Source organism: Candoia aspera, chromosome 2 (assembly GCF_035149785.1).
Source record: "Candoia aspera isolate rCanAsp1 chromosome 2, rCanAsp1.hap2, whole genome shotgun sequence".
Taxonomy (NCBI): domain Eukaryota; kingdom Metazoa; phylum Chordata; class Lepidosauria; order Squamata; family Boidae; genus Candoia; species Candoia aspera.
The window spans coordinates 263,491,381-263,505,697 of NC_086154.1; the positions used below are offsets into that span (position 1 = coordinate 263,491,381).

The window sequence follows — 14,317 nt, forward strand, 5'->3', positions numbered from 1 at the left end:
CCCAAATTGTAATCATATGACCACAGGGACGCTGCAACGGTCATAAATGTGAGGACCGGTCGTAAGTTGGTTTTTCCAGCACTGTTGTAAGTCTGAACCATCACTAAATGAATGGTTGTTAAGTGAGGACTACCTGTATTTCTGAAGCAATCCATTCCTTTTCAACTTTTTACCATAGAATATATGACTGAAGAAAATTAAGTGACTTTTCCCCATGAGAGTTAAATGTTGGGGAGCTTTATATCTCTGAGTGCCTACCATCTGAGGCCGATAAGATTTTATATATGTGTCTGTGTATTTGGCAAATGGATTTACAGAATTGTTTTCAGCTCATCCCTGTTGCAAAATCATGTAGGATTTTACCAATGTATGCAATCATATGCAAATTGTCCGTTAATCTAAACAGCAGGGGTTCCTACAGATGAGATGATTTCCATAGATCTCCCATCGATCTGAATGGGAATTGCAAATCACACATTGCTGCTTACAAGAATTTGGAACCAAAATCCTTTACCACTTGATGGCACTGTTAAATATTTAGTGAGCATCATGCTAGGGGGAAAAAAATTCTAAAAATCCTTATTAAAAATAGACACGTTCAAGAGTTGCTAAATGCTAACATACCTTTACCTATCTAATTAAAAGGATGGGGGGAGGGATAGATTTATTTCCTTAAGTGCTTTGGTTTAATTCTTACTAGGAAATAGGTAATTTTGGAAACTCCCCTGGCTGTATTCCCAAAATTCTGCTTAGCAGTTTTTTAATATAAGATATAGACTGGGATGGCCTTGCCACCCACATTTTAAGGAATAACTAAGGAAAGGCAGACATCTTCTTTATCTGCAATTGCTCCACAGGGGTTGCATGTGTCAAAAAAGTCAAATTGGTGTGGCCGCAGCCATGCAATCAAAACCTTGCCCTGTGCATAAAATAGGGCAGGGTTTCAATCTCGTGCTTGTGTTTGCCATCTTGACTTTTTCTGACCCACTCCTCCCCGCAGATCCCCCTGAATTGCTGCTTTTCAAATTAAAAATGTCGTCTGTGTTACAGCACACTTTACCAGGTCAAGTAAACACCTAGTAGATGTAAGCAGATGACATCGTTAAGGTTAACTTTAGGGTTGTTGTTTTTTTTGTCTTAGTGTGAGGTGTGAACCCCATCCATTTGTTTAATTGTGTATTGTGCAAACCTAGAAAATGGGTCAAATGAATAACCAAATTAAGTGTGCGGTGCAAACACAGCAGGCAAGGTGAGGATGGGTTAACTGTTTAGCACTGAATGGAGGTGCAGAGTGCATGCAGGCACACATGTATGCTTGCTGTTCAGCTTTGTCTGATGGCTTCAGCAGCTGACAGCGCCTGCCTTATCTGGGCTGAGAGACTAAGTGGGGTCAGGCTTGGTTAATGTGGAATTTGGTATCCTGCGGTGCCCCATAGCTCAGCCCCATGAAAAGGCATTGAGTGGAGGGAGAAGCTGTCCCTGGCTTCTAACTATAGTCCCTGCCTTGGGGTTCAGAAGCTGTTGGTGAATCAGCCTCTGCTGCTTGGGAAGGTGTAATGGGGTGTGGGAATGACCCTGAGAGGCGAGTGGGAGAGATGCTGCCCAGGGAACGGTCAGATAAAAGGGGGAGGACCCCACAACTGAGTAACAGAAAGAGGAAGAAACTTAGGAAGGATCCGCCCTCTGATGAGGCAATAAAAAGCCGAGATGGGCAGCTATAGAAATCAAATAGATGATAGATAGATAGATAGATAGATAGATAGATAGATAGATAGATAGATAGATAGATAGATAGATAGAGGCAGCGGGAGAGGTGTACTTTTAGACTTGCAAGATTCTGTTAATGTAGCCTTACAATAAAGTAGTATTAGCTCATCTGGTCGTGTTTCCTGTCTGGTCTACCTGGAAGGGCTGACCGAAGGGCAGTTAGAAGAGTTGTGGCCTTGCTTGTCAGCTTCTTTGGGGCATCTGATTGGACCATGTGGGGCAAAAGAGGTGGCCCTCGTGGGCTTTGAGTCGAATTCTGCTCTGTCCTCCAATGTCATGAGTCAGCCCCTTCCTAAGTGCTTCCCCCAGTGGGTTCTTGCACAGCTCATCTCACTCTGAGGATTGTTCAGCGTATGAGGTGGCTCGCTGGCCAGATGTTTCCATGGCACCTCTGCTGGCACTGGCTGGATCAGTCTGCTTCACCACAGTCCCTTGGCAATTGCAGCACAGATGCAGACCTGTATTTGTGTTCCAAGCACTTTCCGCTGCCTTGTCAACTGCTAACTTTGATTTTCCCGCCCATGATTCAGATGAGCCAGCCTTATATACTAGTCACTTTGACTGTTTGACCCTCCTGCAGACACCCCTGAAGGAGCACAGTCCCAAACCAGGGCCACAAACACAGGACAGGAGTAGCCACACTGATGCCTTCCCTGTGGATGAATGAAGTGCAAAGAGTTAGTGGGGGGATACTTTTACAACATCCAGTGACCCTTCATAGGGTTACAACATCCAGTGATTCACTTAATGACTGCTGCAAAAGAGGTTGTAAAATCGCTTAATGACCACTTTGCTCCAATAGGGCAAACACATGTGGTGGAAGGGAGGCAATATTCAGTCTGAAGAAATACAATAAAATGATGAGGCCACAAACCACAAGTAGTCCTCACTTAACCATTTGTTTAGTGATGGTTTGGACTTAGGACAGTGCTGGAAAAACTGACTTACGACTGGTCCTCGCACTTATGACTGCCACAGTGTCCCCCTGGTCACGTGATCACAATTTGGGTACTTGGCAACCAGTCTGTATTTATGACAGTCACAGCATCTCATGGTCATGCGAACACCATTTTTGACTTTCCTGGCCAGTTTCTGGCAAGCAAAATCAGTGGGGAACCATGTGATTCACTTAGTGATCACGTGATTTGCTTAATGCCGCAGTGATTCACTTAATGACTGCTGCAAAACAGGTTGTAAAATCACTTAATGACCACTTTGCTTAGCAACCAAAATCCCGGTCCTAATTGTGGTCATTAAGTGAGGACTACTTGTATGACAGAAAATCCTACAGCCATTCCTGTGCTCATGACTTACACTCTGCTTTTTCTACACTGGTTTTATTTTCCTGAATTTTTCACCTGTGTGGCTCTTTCTAATTAGTTGGGAGCTTTGCACAAAACAAAGAAAAACACTTAAGTCTTTTGGCTCCCTCTCTTAGCCACATTCATTTGTCCTTCATTCCTGGCACGTCTTCCTTCATCATTACATGTGACTGAGTGGTAAATGGGTGATAAGGGAAGTGAAAGAACAGCAGGCTTTTTTTCTTTTCTCTTTTCAAGATTAGGGATGCCTGTGTGTGTGTGTGATGTGTAAGAAAGAGAGAGAGGAGCAGTGTAATAATAATTCTTAGGGTTGTATGAACCTCATTCCTTTAATGTTTCTTCATTTATCTTTCTAATTATCAAAGAAAGGTGTGCTGATCCTCAAGACACAGGAACTATTTCTTCATTCCTTGATATTGCTCTCATTTCACAGAAATGTGAAAATATAATGGGAGGGGTAGTCCTGAGAATTAAATTTTGCTTGAAAAATCATTTTCAAAGATGCAGTGGTGGCCTGCTGCTGCTGCTGCTGCTACCTTCTTTGTAGCTTTTTTAAATTATGAAGCTGTTGGTGGCCTTTTGGATGTATTCATCCTTTTCAGGATGCACCTGTGCTTTTGCTTTATTTTCTCTGTCTTCTAGCGTTTGATTGTGCTGTTTATGCAAAAAATGGTAGAGTTGGAAGATGCTACTGAAAATTCACAGGGCAGGATTTGTGGCAGGAAATTGTCCTGTCCAACCTTAGTTTGAATATATTGTTTATTCGTTCAGTCGCTTCCGACTCTTTGTGACTTCATGGACCAGCCCACACCAGAGCTTCCTGTCGGTCGTCGCCACCCCCAGCTCCCCCAGGGACGAGTCCGTCACCTCTAGAATATCATCCGTCCACCTTGCCCTTGGTCGGCCCCTCTTCCTTTTGCCCTCCACTCTCCCCAGCATCAGCATCTTCTCCAGGGTGTCCTGTCTTCTCATGATGTGGCCAAAGTATTTCAGTTTGGCCTTTAATATCATTCCCTCAAGTGAGCAGTCTGGCTTTATTTCCTGGAGGATGGACTGGTTTGATCTTCTTGCAGTCCAAGGCACTCTCAGAATTTTCTTCCAACACCACAATTCTATTGTTGTTGTTGATTCATTCAGTCGCTTCCGACTCTTCGTGACTTCATGGACCAGCCGACGCCAGAGCTTCCTGTCGGTCGTCACCACCCCAGCTCCCCCAGGGACGAGTCTGTCACCTCTAGAATATCATCCATCCACCTTGCCCTTGGTCGGCCCCTCTTCCTTTTGCCCTCCACTCTCCCCAGCATCAGCATCTTCTCCAGGGTGTCCTGTCTTCTCATGATGTGGACAAAGTATTTCAGTTTGGCCTTTAATATCATTCCCTCAAGTGAGCAGTCTGGCTTTATTTCCTGGAGGATGGACTGGTTTGATCTTCTTGCAGTCCAAGGCACTCTCAGAATTTTCTTCCAACACCACAATTCTATTGTTGTTGTTGTTGATTCATTCAGTCGCTTCCGACTCTTCGTGACTTCATGGACCAGCCGACGCCAGAGCTTCCTGTCGGTCGTCACCACCCCAGCTCCCCCAGGGACGAGTCTGTCACCTCTAGAATATCATCCATCCACCTTGCCCTTGGTCGGCCCCTCTTCCTTTTGCCCTCCACTCTCCCCAGCATCAGCATCTTCTCCAGGCTGTCCTGTCTTCTCATGATGTGGCCAAAGTATTTCAGTTTTGCCTTTAATATCACTCCCTCAAGTGAGCAGTCTGGCTTGATTTCCTGGAGGATGGACTGGTTGGATCTTCTTGCAGTCCAAGGCACTCTCAGAATTTTCCTCCAACACCACAGTTCAAAAGCATCGACCTTCCTTCTCTCAGCCTTCCTTATGGTCCAGCTCTCGCAGCCATATGTTACTACGGGGAACACCATTGCTTTAACTATGCGGACCTTTGTTGTCCGTGTGATGTCTCTGCTCTTAACTATTTTATCGAGATTTGTCATTGCTCTTCTCCCAAGGATTAAACATCTTCTAATGTCTTGTTTGCAGTCAGCATCTGCAGTAATCTTTGCACCTAGGAATACAAAGTCTTTCACTGCTTCTACATTTTCTCCCTCTATTTGCCAGTTATCAATCAAGCTGGTTGCCATAATCTTGGTTTTCTTGAGGTTTCGCTGCAAACCAGCTTTTGCACTTTCTTCTTTCACCTTCATCATAAGGCTCCTCAGTTCCTCTTCACTTTCAGCCATCGAAGTGGTATCATCTGCATATCTGAGATTGTTAATGTTTCTTCCAGAGATTTTAACTCCAGCCTTGGATTCCTCAAGCCCAGCTTGTCGCATGATGTGTTCTGCATACAAGTTGAATAGGTAGGGTGAGAGTATACAGCCCTGCCGTACTCCTTTCCCAATCTGAAACCAGTCCGTTGTTCCGTGGTCTGTTCTTACTGTTGCTACTTGGTCGTTATACAGATTCTTCAGGAGGCAGACAAGATGACTTGGTATCCCCATACCACTAAGAACTTGCCACAGTTTGTTATGGTCCACACAATCAAAGGCTTTAGAATAGTCAATAAAACAGAAATAGATGTTTTTCTGAAACTCCCTGGCTTTTTCCATTATCCAGCAGATATTGGCAATTTGGTCCCTAGTTCCTCTGCCTTTTCTAAACCCAGCTTGTGCATCTGGCAATTCTCGCTCCATGAATTGCTGAAGTCTACCTTGCAGGATCTTGAGCATTACCTTACTGGCATGTGAAATGAGTGCCACTGTTTGATAGTTTGAACATTCTTTAGTGTTCCCCTTTTTTGGTATGGGGATATAAGTTGATTTTTTCCAATCTGATGGCCATTCTTGTGTTTTCCAAATTTGCTGGCATATAGCATGCATTACCTTGACAGCATCATCTTGCAAGATTTTGAACAGTTCAGCTGGGATGCCATTATCTCCTGCTGCCTTTTTATTAGCGATGCTTCTTAAGGCCCACTCAACCTCACTCTTCAGGATGTCTGGCTCTAGCTCACTGACCACACCGTCAAAGCTATCCCCGATATTGTTATCCTTCCTATACAGGTCTTCTGTATATTCTTGCCACCTTTTCTTGATCTCTTCTTCTGTTAGGTCCTTGCCATCTTTGTTTTTGATCATACCCTTTTTTGCCTGGAATTTACCTCCGATGTTTCTAATTTTCTGGAAGAGGTCTCTTGTCCTTCCTATTCTATTGTCTTCTTCCACTTCCGCGCATTGCTTGTTTAAAAATAATTCCTTATCTCTTCTGGCTAACCTCTGGAATTTTGCATTTAATTGGGCATATCTCCCCCTATCGCTGTTGCCTTTTGCTTTCCTTCTTTCTTGGGCTACTTCTAGTGTCTCAGCAGACAGCCATTTGTTTGAATATATCCAGGCAAAAAGAGCCATTCTTAGAACTGGTTTAATTGTCAAACAACTCTTACAATAAGGCATTTCCCCCCTAATATTCAATTGGAATCTCCGTGATTTAAATACATTATTCAAGGTCCTCTATTCTGGGATGATAGAAAACAGAGGTTGAACTTCTCTGTGGCATCCTTTCAAGTATCATATCTCCTTCAGTTGTCGTTTCTCAACAGTAAATATGCCCAGTTCCTTCAATCTTCCTTCAGGATTTAGCTTCCAGTCTCCAAAATACCCTTTTTATTTATGTAATTGAATTATATTCCACCCTTTCTCTAAGAGCACTATACGGCATATGTGGTCGCTAAGAGTTGACAATGATTTGATGGCACATAATCTATCTATCAATCATTCAATCAATTAATCAATCAAGGCAGCTCAAGGGAAGATTTCTCCTCATTTTATCTGTACCACATCAACCTGAGATAGATTGAGCTGAAAGAGGGTGGCTGGCCCAAAGGCATCCAATGGTTTAGAGTGGACATGAGTCTGGTTCCTCCCAGTCCAGTAAACCATGCTGACTGCCTTTCACTTAACTTGCTCCAGTTGCTCTGAATCTTTTTTGAATGTGGTGCCTAGAACTGAATGTGATATTTAAAATGTGGTCTGACTAATGCTGAATATGATGGAATTATAGTTGTTATTCAGGTATTCATTTGCTTCCAACTGTTTGTGATCTGATGGATGTCATTTCATCAGCACTTTTTTTGGCAGTAATTGCTTCTTTAAGTTCTATAAGCTCTTTCTTCTGACTTCAGTGATAGTTCGTAGTGAACCTTGTCTTACATCTATGTCTTTTTCAGTTGGGATGGAACAGAAAGAAACTGGAACAGGCTTTCATGATTGATGTCAGCCCTTCAGGGTAGACCAGGTCAAGAAACAGGCATGGCAAGGATTCCAGGAATACTATTTATTCTAGTAATGTAGAATAGTAACATCTTGAAAGCTTATCTAAGTTTCTCTCTGTCCCATATACTAAATAATATCAAGTCAGGGTTAGCTTGAGTTTTTCACACTTCCCTTTGTCTTTGTTGTTGTTGTTAGTTGCTGTTGAGTCATTTACGACTCATGGCGACCCTACGTATAACAGAACAAAATGCTGTTCAGACTTGCGCCATACACCTGATAGTTTCAATGTCTGCATCCATTGTTGCGGTAATTGTATCAATCCATCGCATTGAAGGTCTTCCTCTTTTCCGCTGGCGCTCTGGGCAATCTTTTCTGCAAGCTCCCCTGCTAATGGCTTGATCCTTCCTTCCTATCCCCAACATCACCTCTACATTCCTTTATGTGCTGCTGACTCAAATTCAGCTGATGGATTCTGCTGGCGTATTGTCTACTTAGTTGCCCCATGGCATCTCTATGTGAGCTTCTAGATCTCATTTTCGGGATGGAAATAGATCCTTTCAATCTGCTAGTGCTTCAGTCTCCATGTTCTGGGGTGTGGAATCATGACCTCCATAATAATCATTGGCCTTTACCAGATGATATCTGGCCCAACACATATAGGGGGATCCATGCTTTACCTAGCCTTTACCTTGGATCAGATGCAATGTGATCTGACACACCTCCAGAAGCTTGGGGACCAACTATGATGGTCTCCTAGAGGTCTTACAGATCCAGTTCGAGCTTGGAGATTTTCCCAGCAATATGGCTCATTCTCCCACAAGAATTGTCAACCTTGTGAAGGCCACAAGGACATTGAACAGGATACCCCCAAGTGGCCTATTCCTGATTGCAGAACTTGGAGAATACATTGATTTACCAAGACAGAAATGATGTCTAGAGTGAAACTGGTGGGAAAAGAAGAATAATTGCAACTAAACAAAGGTATATGTCGATGTTCCAGCCTACAGTGTAGTGATAAGCATGGCAAAAAGTTAGTATTTCTCTAGGCTTATTGCATAGGCAGATTGCTGTTTTTACACAATGCATAATTCAACTTTGGAATTTGCTACCACAAGATGTGGTGCTGGCTACCAGTTGGTTGGCTTCAAAAATGATTGGACTGATTCATGGAGGTCATGGGGATCCATGGCTATTAGCCTTGATGGCAGTACGACTGCTTCTGAAGGCCATTTGCTGGGAGACTCGTGGGCTTCCTTGTGCAGTTAGTTGGCTGCTGTGAGAACAGACTGCTGGGCTAGATGGGCCAGGGGTCCAATCCAGCAGGACACATCTTACATTTTCATATTTCAAGATAACCTATACCCTATTGGGGCAGGTCTGGTTAATTATCTCCTTTCAGGCTACTACAACAAGGTTGTTAAACATTTTGTGGACAAAGTCGCTCATAATTGTTTAGAATTAGATGCTACGTTGGCAGGATCAAACAAGACGGCTTGAGTGACTTGCAAGATTATCCACAAGATTCTTTTGATGTTGTGGCCTCCTAAGGAGCTGACATGGTTCTTTGCAGCATGAGTGCAGTTCCCCGTGGGCTAGATCTCCATCCCACATGTCTCCATGGGATAGAACCTTCTTTTGATAGAGCAAGGCATGTGGCACCAAGTTGGAGACTAAGACATTCCCGTCAGAAAAGAAAAGAGCCTTTTGCATGGTGTGAGCCTGAAGATGGCAGCGTTGTGTGGCAATAGCTGCAGGTAGTGAAAATGGCTATAGAATAAAGTTCCAACTTTGCTCCCACCTTCTATGTCTTAATCAACACCTTGCCTGTTTTACTAAAAAGTGTGAAGGAAAGTTTGCTTCTAGATACTATCTTGGGCAGGATGGAGGCATGTGGAGTCCTTGGTGTTCTCTGAGCTTGGTTGTTTGCTTGCAGAGGTTTCATTGCCTGACTAGGCAACATCTTCAGTGCTAGAAGGGAGTGGGGTTAGCAATGAAGATGTTGCCTAGTTGGGCAATTAAATGTCTGCAAGCCAACAACCAAGCTCAGAGAACACCAAGGACTCCACAGTTCAACCCTGAGCTATGGAGATTCTCTTCAAAGGATGGGGGAGGCCTTATTTCTTTGATCAGGAAAGGTCAACCTGGAGGATGGGAATGTGTGGAGGAGTAACAAGAAGATGCCTGAGCACCTTCTGATAGACCCATGTGCTCTATGGTTTGGGTTCACACAACAGACCTAACCTTGTTTGTGCAATCCATTGAACATAAACAAATGAAATTGGCTGGGCTTGCACATTATGCTCAGGCACAACAAACTAAGTTTACTGGGCTTGGCATGTTGTTCAAATGCAGCCACTAACTGAGCTGATTTTGTTGCGAGATCACAGTCTGTGCGGGGTCTACTTCAGAGTTGACCCCAAAACCAAACTAGTGCAGAACGTGACAGCTGGAGTTTTGCTAGGAGTGTGCCTTGTGGACCACGTGACCCTGGACTCAGACCAACCTCACCAGCGTCTGGTATGTTTTCAGGCACAAATTAGCAAAGCTTTTTTTTTTAACCATAAAGCCTGAACTATAAAACTGTTTTAAGGCTGAAGGACTGCTTCGTCCCAAATGAAGCTGCCCGTGCTTTACAATTATCATTGGCGACTGTGTATGAACCCCATTATCTAGGGAAGTTCAAGATGGAACCCCAGTTCCGTTATCTTGCCTTGATTGAGATGGGCGCTAAGGACCGTCCTGATGGAGTTACAGCGCCCAGTGCTGTGCCGTGCTGATTCAGATTAGTCTCCAGTCATAATCTTCACACTGCCTGAAGGCGTGTGTTTCATGCCCGTGTTTCTGGTTTCGGTGATGGGAGTTTTTTAGGCAGGCAGTGCAACCAATGGATGAATAGCTGAAATACACAGGCTTCCTTCAAAGCAAAATGTATCTCAGTGGTTCTTAACCCCACTTTCAAAACATTCTACTTGGAGCAGCATGTCAGACCTGCCATATCAGCAGCTGTGGGGCTCACTGCTACAAGATGTGGGGCGGGGCTTGCTAGCGGAAACGAGTCCTGGCAATGGATGCCCTGGCTGAAGTGACGCCCTCCTCATCTCCTCCTTCACCTCCACCTCCACCTCCGCCTCCCCTTCCTCCAGATGACTTCATGAAACAGAGCCGTGGGATGCTCCTGCTGTACTCCTTGAAGAACCCCTCCTTCCCCGAGTACATCTTCAGCAGCGAGAGTGGCATCATGTGCTTCGACATCCACATCGACCACCCCTATCTGATTGTGGTGGGCTTCTATGATGGCAACGTGGCCATCTACAACCTGCAGAAACCCGCTGCCATGCAGCCGGGCTACAAAAGCAGCGCCATGTCTGGCAAGCACAGTGACCCCGTCTGGCAGGTAAGGACTGCTGCTCATCCCTCCTCCCCTCCCCTGCCTCCCCAAGCCATTCTTAATGGAAAACAAAGCTTATTTGTAGGATCTCAGTTTTAGAATTGGCCTGCCTGTTACGTTAAACCTCCATTCTATGGCGAACACTCCCGGTATCAGTTTCTTCCTCCTCCCGCCCTTCTGGGTGCTCAATTTGTCAAAAAGTGGTCTTCCCTACACGGTGCAGAAATCACAGCATTGGGGGGAAGAGGGCCATCCATACCCCGCTTCCCGCGGAGCAGCTGCATCTCCTCTGAATCCTGGCAGTCCTGCCCCAGAGTGACCAAGAGCTGCCAGGGTTTTTTCTGTTTCTGAGGCAGGAACAGGCTAAATTTGGCTTCTCTTTCCTCAGGCTAAGAAGGGTATGAGATACCAGAGGCAGGAGTGGAACTCGCATATTATTCATATATTAAAATGACCCATAGGCTGAATAGGTCTCTGGTTCCTCTTCTTCCTCCTCCTCCTTCTATGTGCTAACAAGACATTCCTGGCTTGCTGGTCACGTAGTCTCAAAGTTGGAGGGTGACTGACTGTCCTTGGTGCTGCTAGTAGGTTAAAAGCTGCAGGGTGTCACTTGCTTGAGGAATGAGTCACTCGTGTTCATAGAGAAAGTAGGACTAATCTGTGCACTGTTTGTTGCAAGTGTGGGAAATCAGTACTGATTTTTGGGGAAACCATATATTGAACTGTTCTGAACTGAGGAACACAGAGGTGTCCCAGAAAAAGAGAAGTCCTGAATGCAGGAAGGGCAGCTGTGGGGCAGCAGACATCTTCCAGGTTCAGATTGGTCTATGAGAACAGAGGAAGTGGTCTTAGACAGGATTATTAAAATCTCTTTAATTTAAAACATCCTGGTTTTCAGTTTGCAAATGTTTGGGGCAGTTTATCTTTCTCTCTTCATCCCAACTACAAAGAGGTACAACTGAAATCCAATTACTTAGTTTCACTGAAATCAGTAAAACCCCAAATATATGCAGCAGAAAACAAGAGATTGCATAGCAATAAATGCCAACAAAACAGTAGTAGCATCTGCTTCACTGTTAATTAAAAATCTGGGCAAATAAAATGGATTTAATTTGGCACCTAAAAGTATATCCATGAGTACCTTCCACTTTTAGGATGTCCAGCCCCTGCAGCTGATGCCCTTCTGACCTCAAAAGATCCTTCTCATTGAAGTTGCTGGGGAGGCAATGAGGATCTCCTGTGCAAAGCTTGCATTGGGCTATGCCATTTACGGCTAAAGGCCTTCTCTGACCCATCCCTCAAGCTTGAACTGGGAGCTCAGCTGCTCTGGGAATATCCCAAGTAGCTCTCAGAGCTGCCTGGATATTCTCAGGGGTCTCTGACCCTCAGAAACAAAGTTAATTTGCAGCCTCCTGCTTACTGAGGCTGCAGATGTGTTTCTCTTGGGTGTTTGGTTTGCACAATTAGCGTTCAAGGTAGATTTAAACAACTGAAGTCTATTCTCTTGCCATGAATGAAGTAGACACAGTGTGGTTACACTTGAAAGACTGCACCACTGGACAGATGGAAAGAAGTGTCAGTTGGAAAGCACAAAAATGTGTCAGAAAGGCAATGATTGAGCTTCTTGGTGGCCTCCAGTGCATCCCAGGCTGGATGCTGAACCTTGGAAAGGCAGCCCCAAGATCTACAAGCTTGTTCTGGTCAAGGAATGTCTTTGGTTGCTGTGTCCCGCTCAGGAAGGAAGTTTGCTTGAGTTCCTTTTGTCTTGCAAAGACACAGGGCCAATTGATGATAATCTTACTTAATAACATAGGTCATATCATACAAATATTGCAGCTGCCCACTGGACAGTGCTTGTAATGGACAGCCAGAGTCCACAGCCTTGGTGGATGCGATTCTGAGCAGAGGAAAGTGGGTGGGAGCAAATGGGTGAATGCTAATCCTTCCTTTCTTTTGCACAAGAGGTTTCTTGCCCAGAACAAGAAGAGTTGACCTTAAAGGTAGGAGCAAGTGCAAGGGGGGTGAGGATTGGATTGGATTTATGTACCATCAAGTCAGTGTCAACTCCTAGTGACCATAGAGATGGGCTTTCTCCAAGACAATCTGTCCCTAATCTGGTCCTTCAGGTCTTCTGTTAGTGCACCAATCGCTGCTGAGATATTCTTTCTATTCTGCTTCTTCAAAGTTCTACTTTCACATCTGTCAGCCTCACTACGTAGACCAGACCAGGAAATCAGCTCTACAAGAAGACTAGAACTACTATGATTGAGATTGGCTATAATAATCTAATAATAATATTAATCTTTCTCTCTCTCTCTCTCTCTCTCTTTTGGTGCCTTCAAGTCATTGCTGACTCCAGGCAACTACCTGGACTAGACCCTGCACTTTTCTTGGCAAGATTTCAGAAGTGGCTTGCTATTGCCTCTTTCCTAGGGCTGAAGAGAGTGACTGGTCCAAGTGGCTTAAAAACAACTGCCAGGAAGTCACGTTGGAGACATTCCTTAATGTGACCAGTCTGGTTGATTTAGTGGCAGGATCTGATTGAATTTCCACATTTGGAAATTGGATCAGGTGCAAGACCTTTGATTCAAGTGGAACCCTCTCTCACCAGCCTCAAGCGTGTCTTTCCTTCCTTATTTCCTATGTTGAGCTCTCAGAATCCCAAAGGTCAGTCTCTCTGAACAGGGTTAGATAAACCTCTGTCCCCTTTCACCCTTGACCCCACTTCAAGCACCACTTAGAGCAAATGACTGTACTACCTTAGGTATCAGCTGGGAAGGACCAACATTAGTCAATTATACTCCTTAGTGTAATTGCATTTATCCATTTAATCCCACTGTGTATGTTCTGGCTGGCAGATGCTTTCTAGAGTCTCATGCGGTCCTCCCCACCCACTGCCGCTTTAACCATTGATGACATCAGGAACTAAGCTGGGAGACTTCTTGTAATGGTGAACATGACACTTCTGCCTTCCACGAACAGTTTTCTTTGAAAACAGGAGACAAGCACACAGCAGAATCTATTTCCCTGTTATTACCTAGAGAGAGTAAAGGGCCCTTTCCAAGGAGTCCAGAATGCTATGCAGTAACAAACATATAAAAATGACTCCTGTTTTGTTCAGTGATTTTTACTTCTAGGATACGGCAGAAGATCAAGTTAGTTGAGCGTCACCTCATTCTACATAATGTATTGGGCTGTTTAAGCAAGGAAAGCACGATCCATTTTCTTGAAAGCTGTGCATAAGTTAGGAATCTCATTTTAGAAATCGAAGCTCTGTGACCAAAGAGCTCATTCTCTGCTGCCAAAATTAATTATTAAGATGATCAAGATGATCATAGTTTGGTCAACTACGGACATGATTCACAAGCAGGGCTGCACAGTCTTCATTAAAATGAACAGAGACAACATAACAGCATTATGTTGTGGATTCAATATTCAGCACACAGCCCCTTAAAAATAGGATGGAATGTATATAGCACAAAAACTAAGTTAACACAGAAAAAGGGAATAAATAGACCTTTATTAAGTAACCAAAATCTGTCCCCCCTAGTCCTGGTGTGCTGCCTC

The 14,317-nt window shown here is 44.3% G+C and overlaps 1 protein-coding gene across 1 annotated transcript in view; it reads left to right on the forward strand.

The window, feature by feature from the left end:
• DNAI1 (dynein axonemal intermediate chain 1) overlaps nucleotides 1-14,317 on the forward strand; it is a 162,753-nt gene that overhangs the window by 66,816 nt on the left and 81,620 nt on the right. Inside the window, exon 14 of the mRNA XM_063293190.1 lies at nucleotides 10,506-10,756. Coding sequence (XP_063149260.1) covers nucleotides 10,506-10,756 — 251 coding nt within the window. The remainder of the gene's footprint in view (nucleotides 1-10,505; nucleotides 10,757-14,317) is intronic.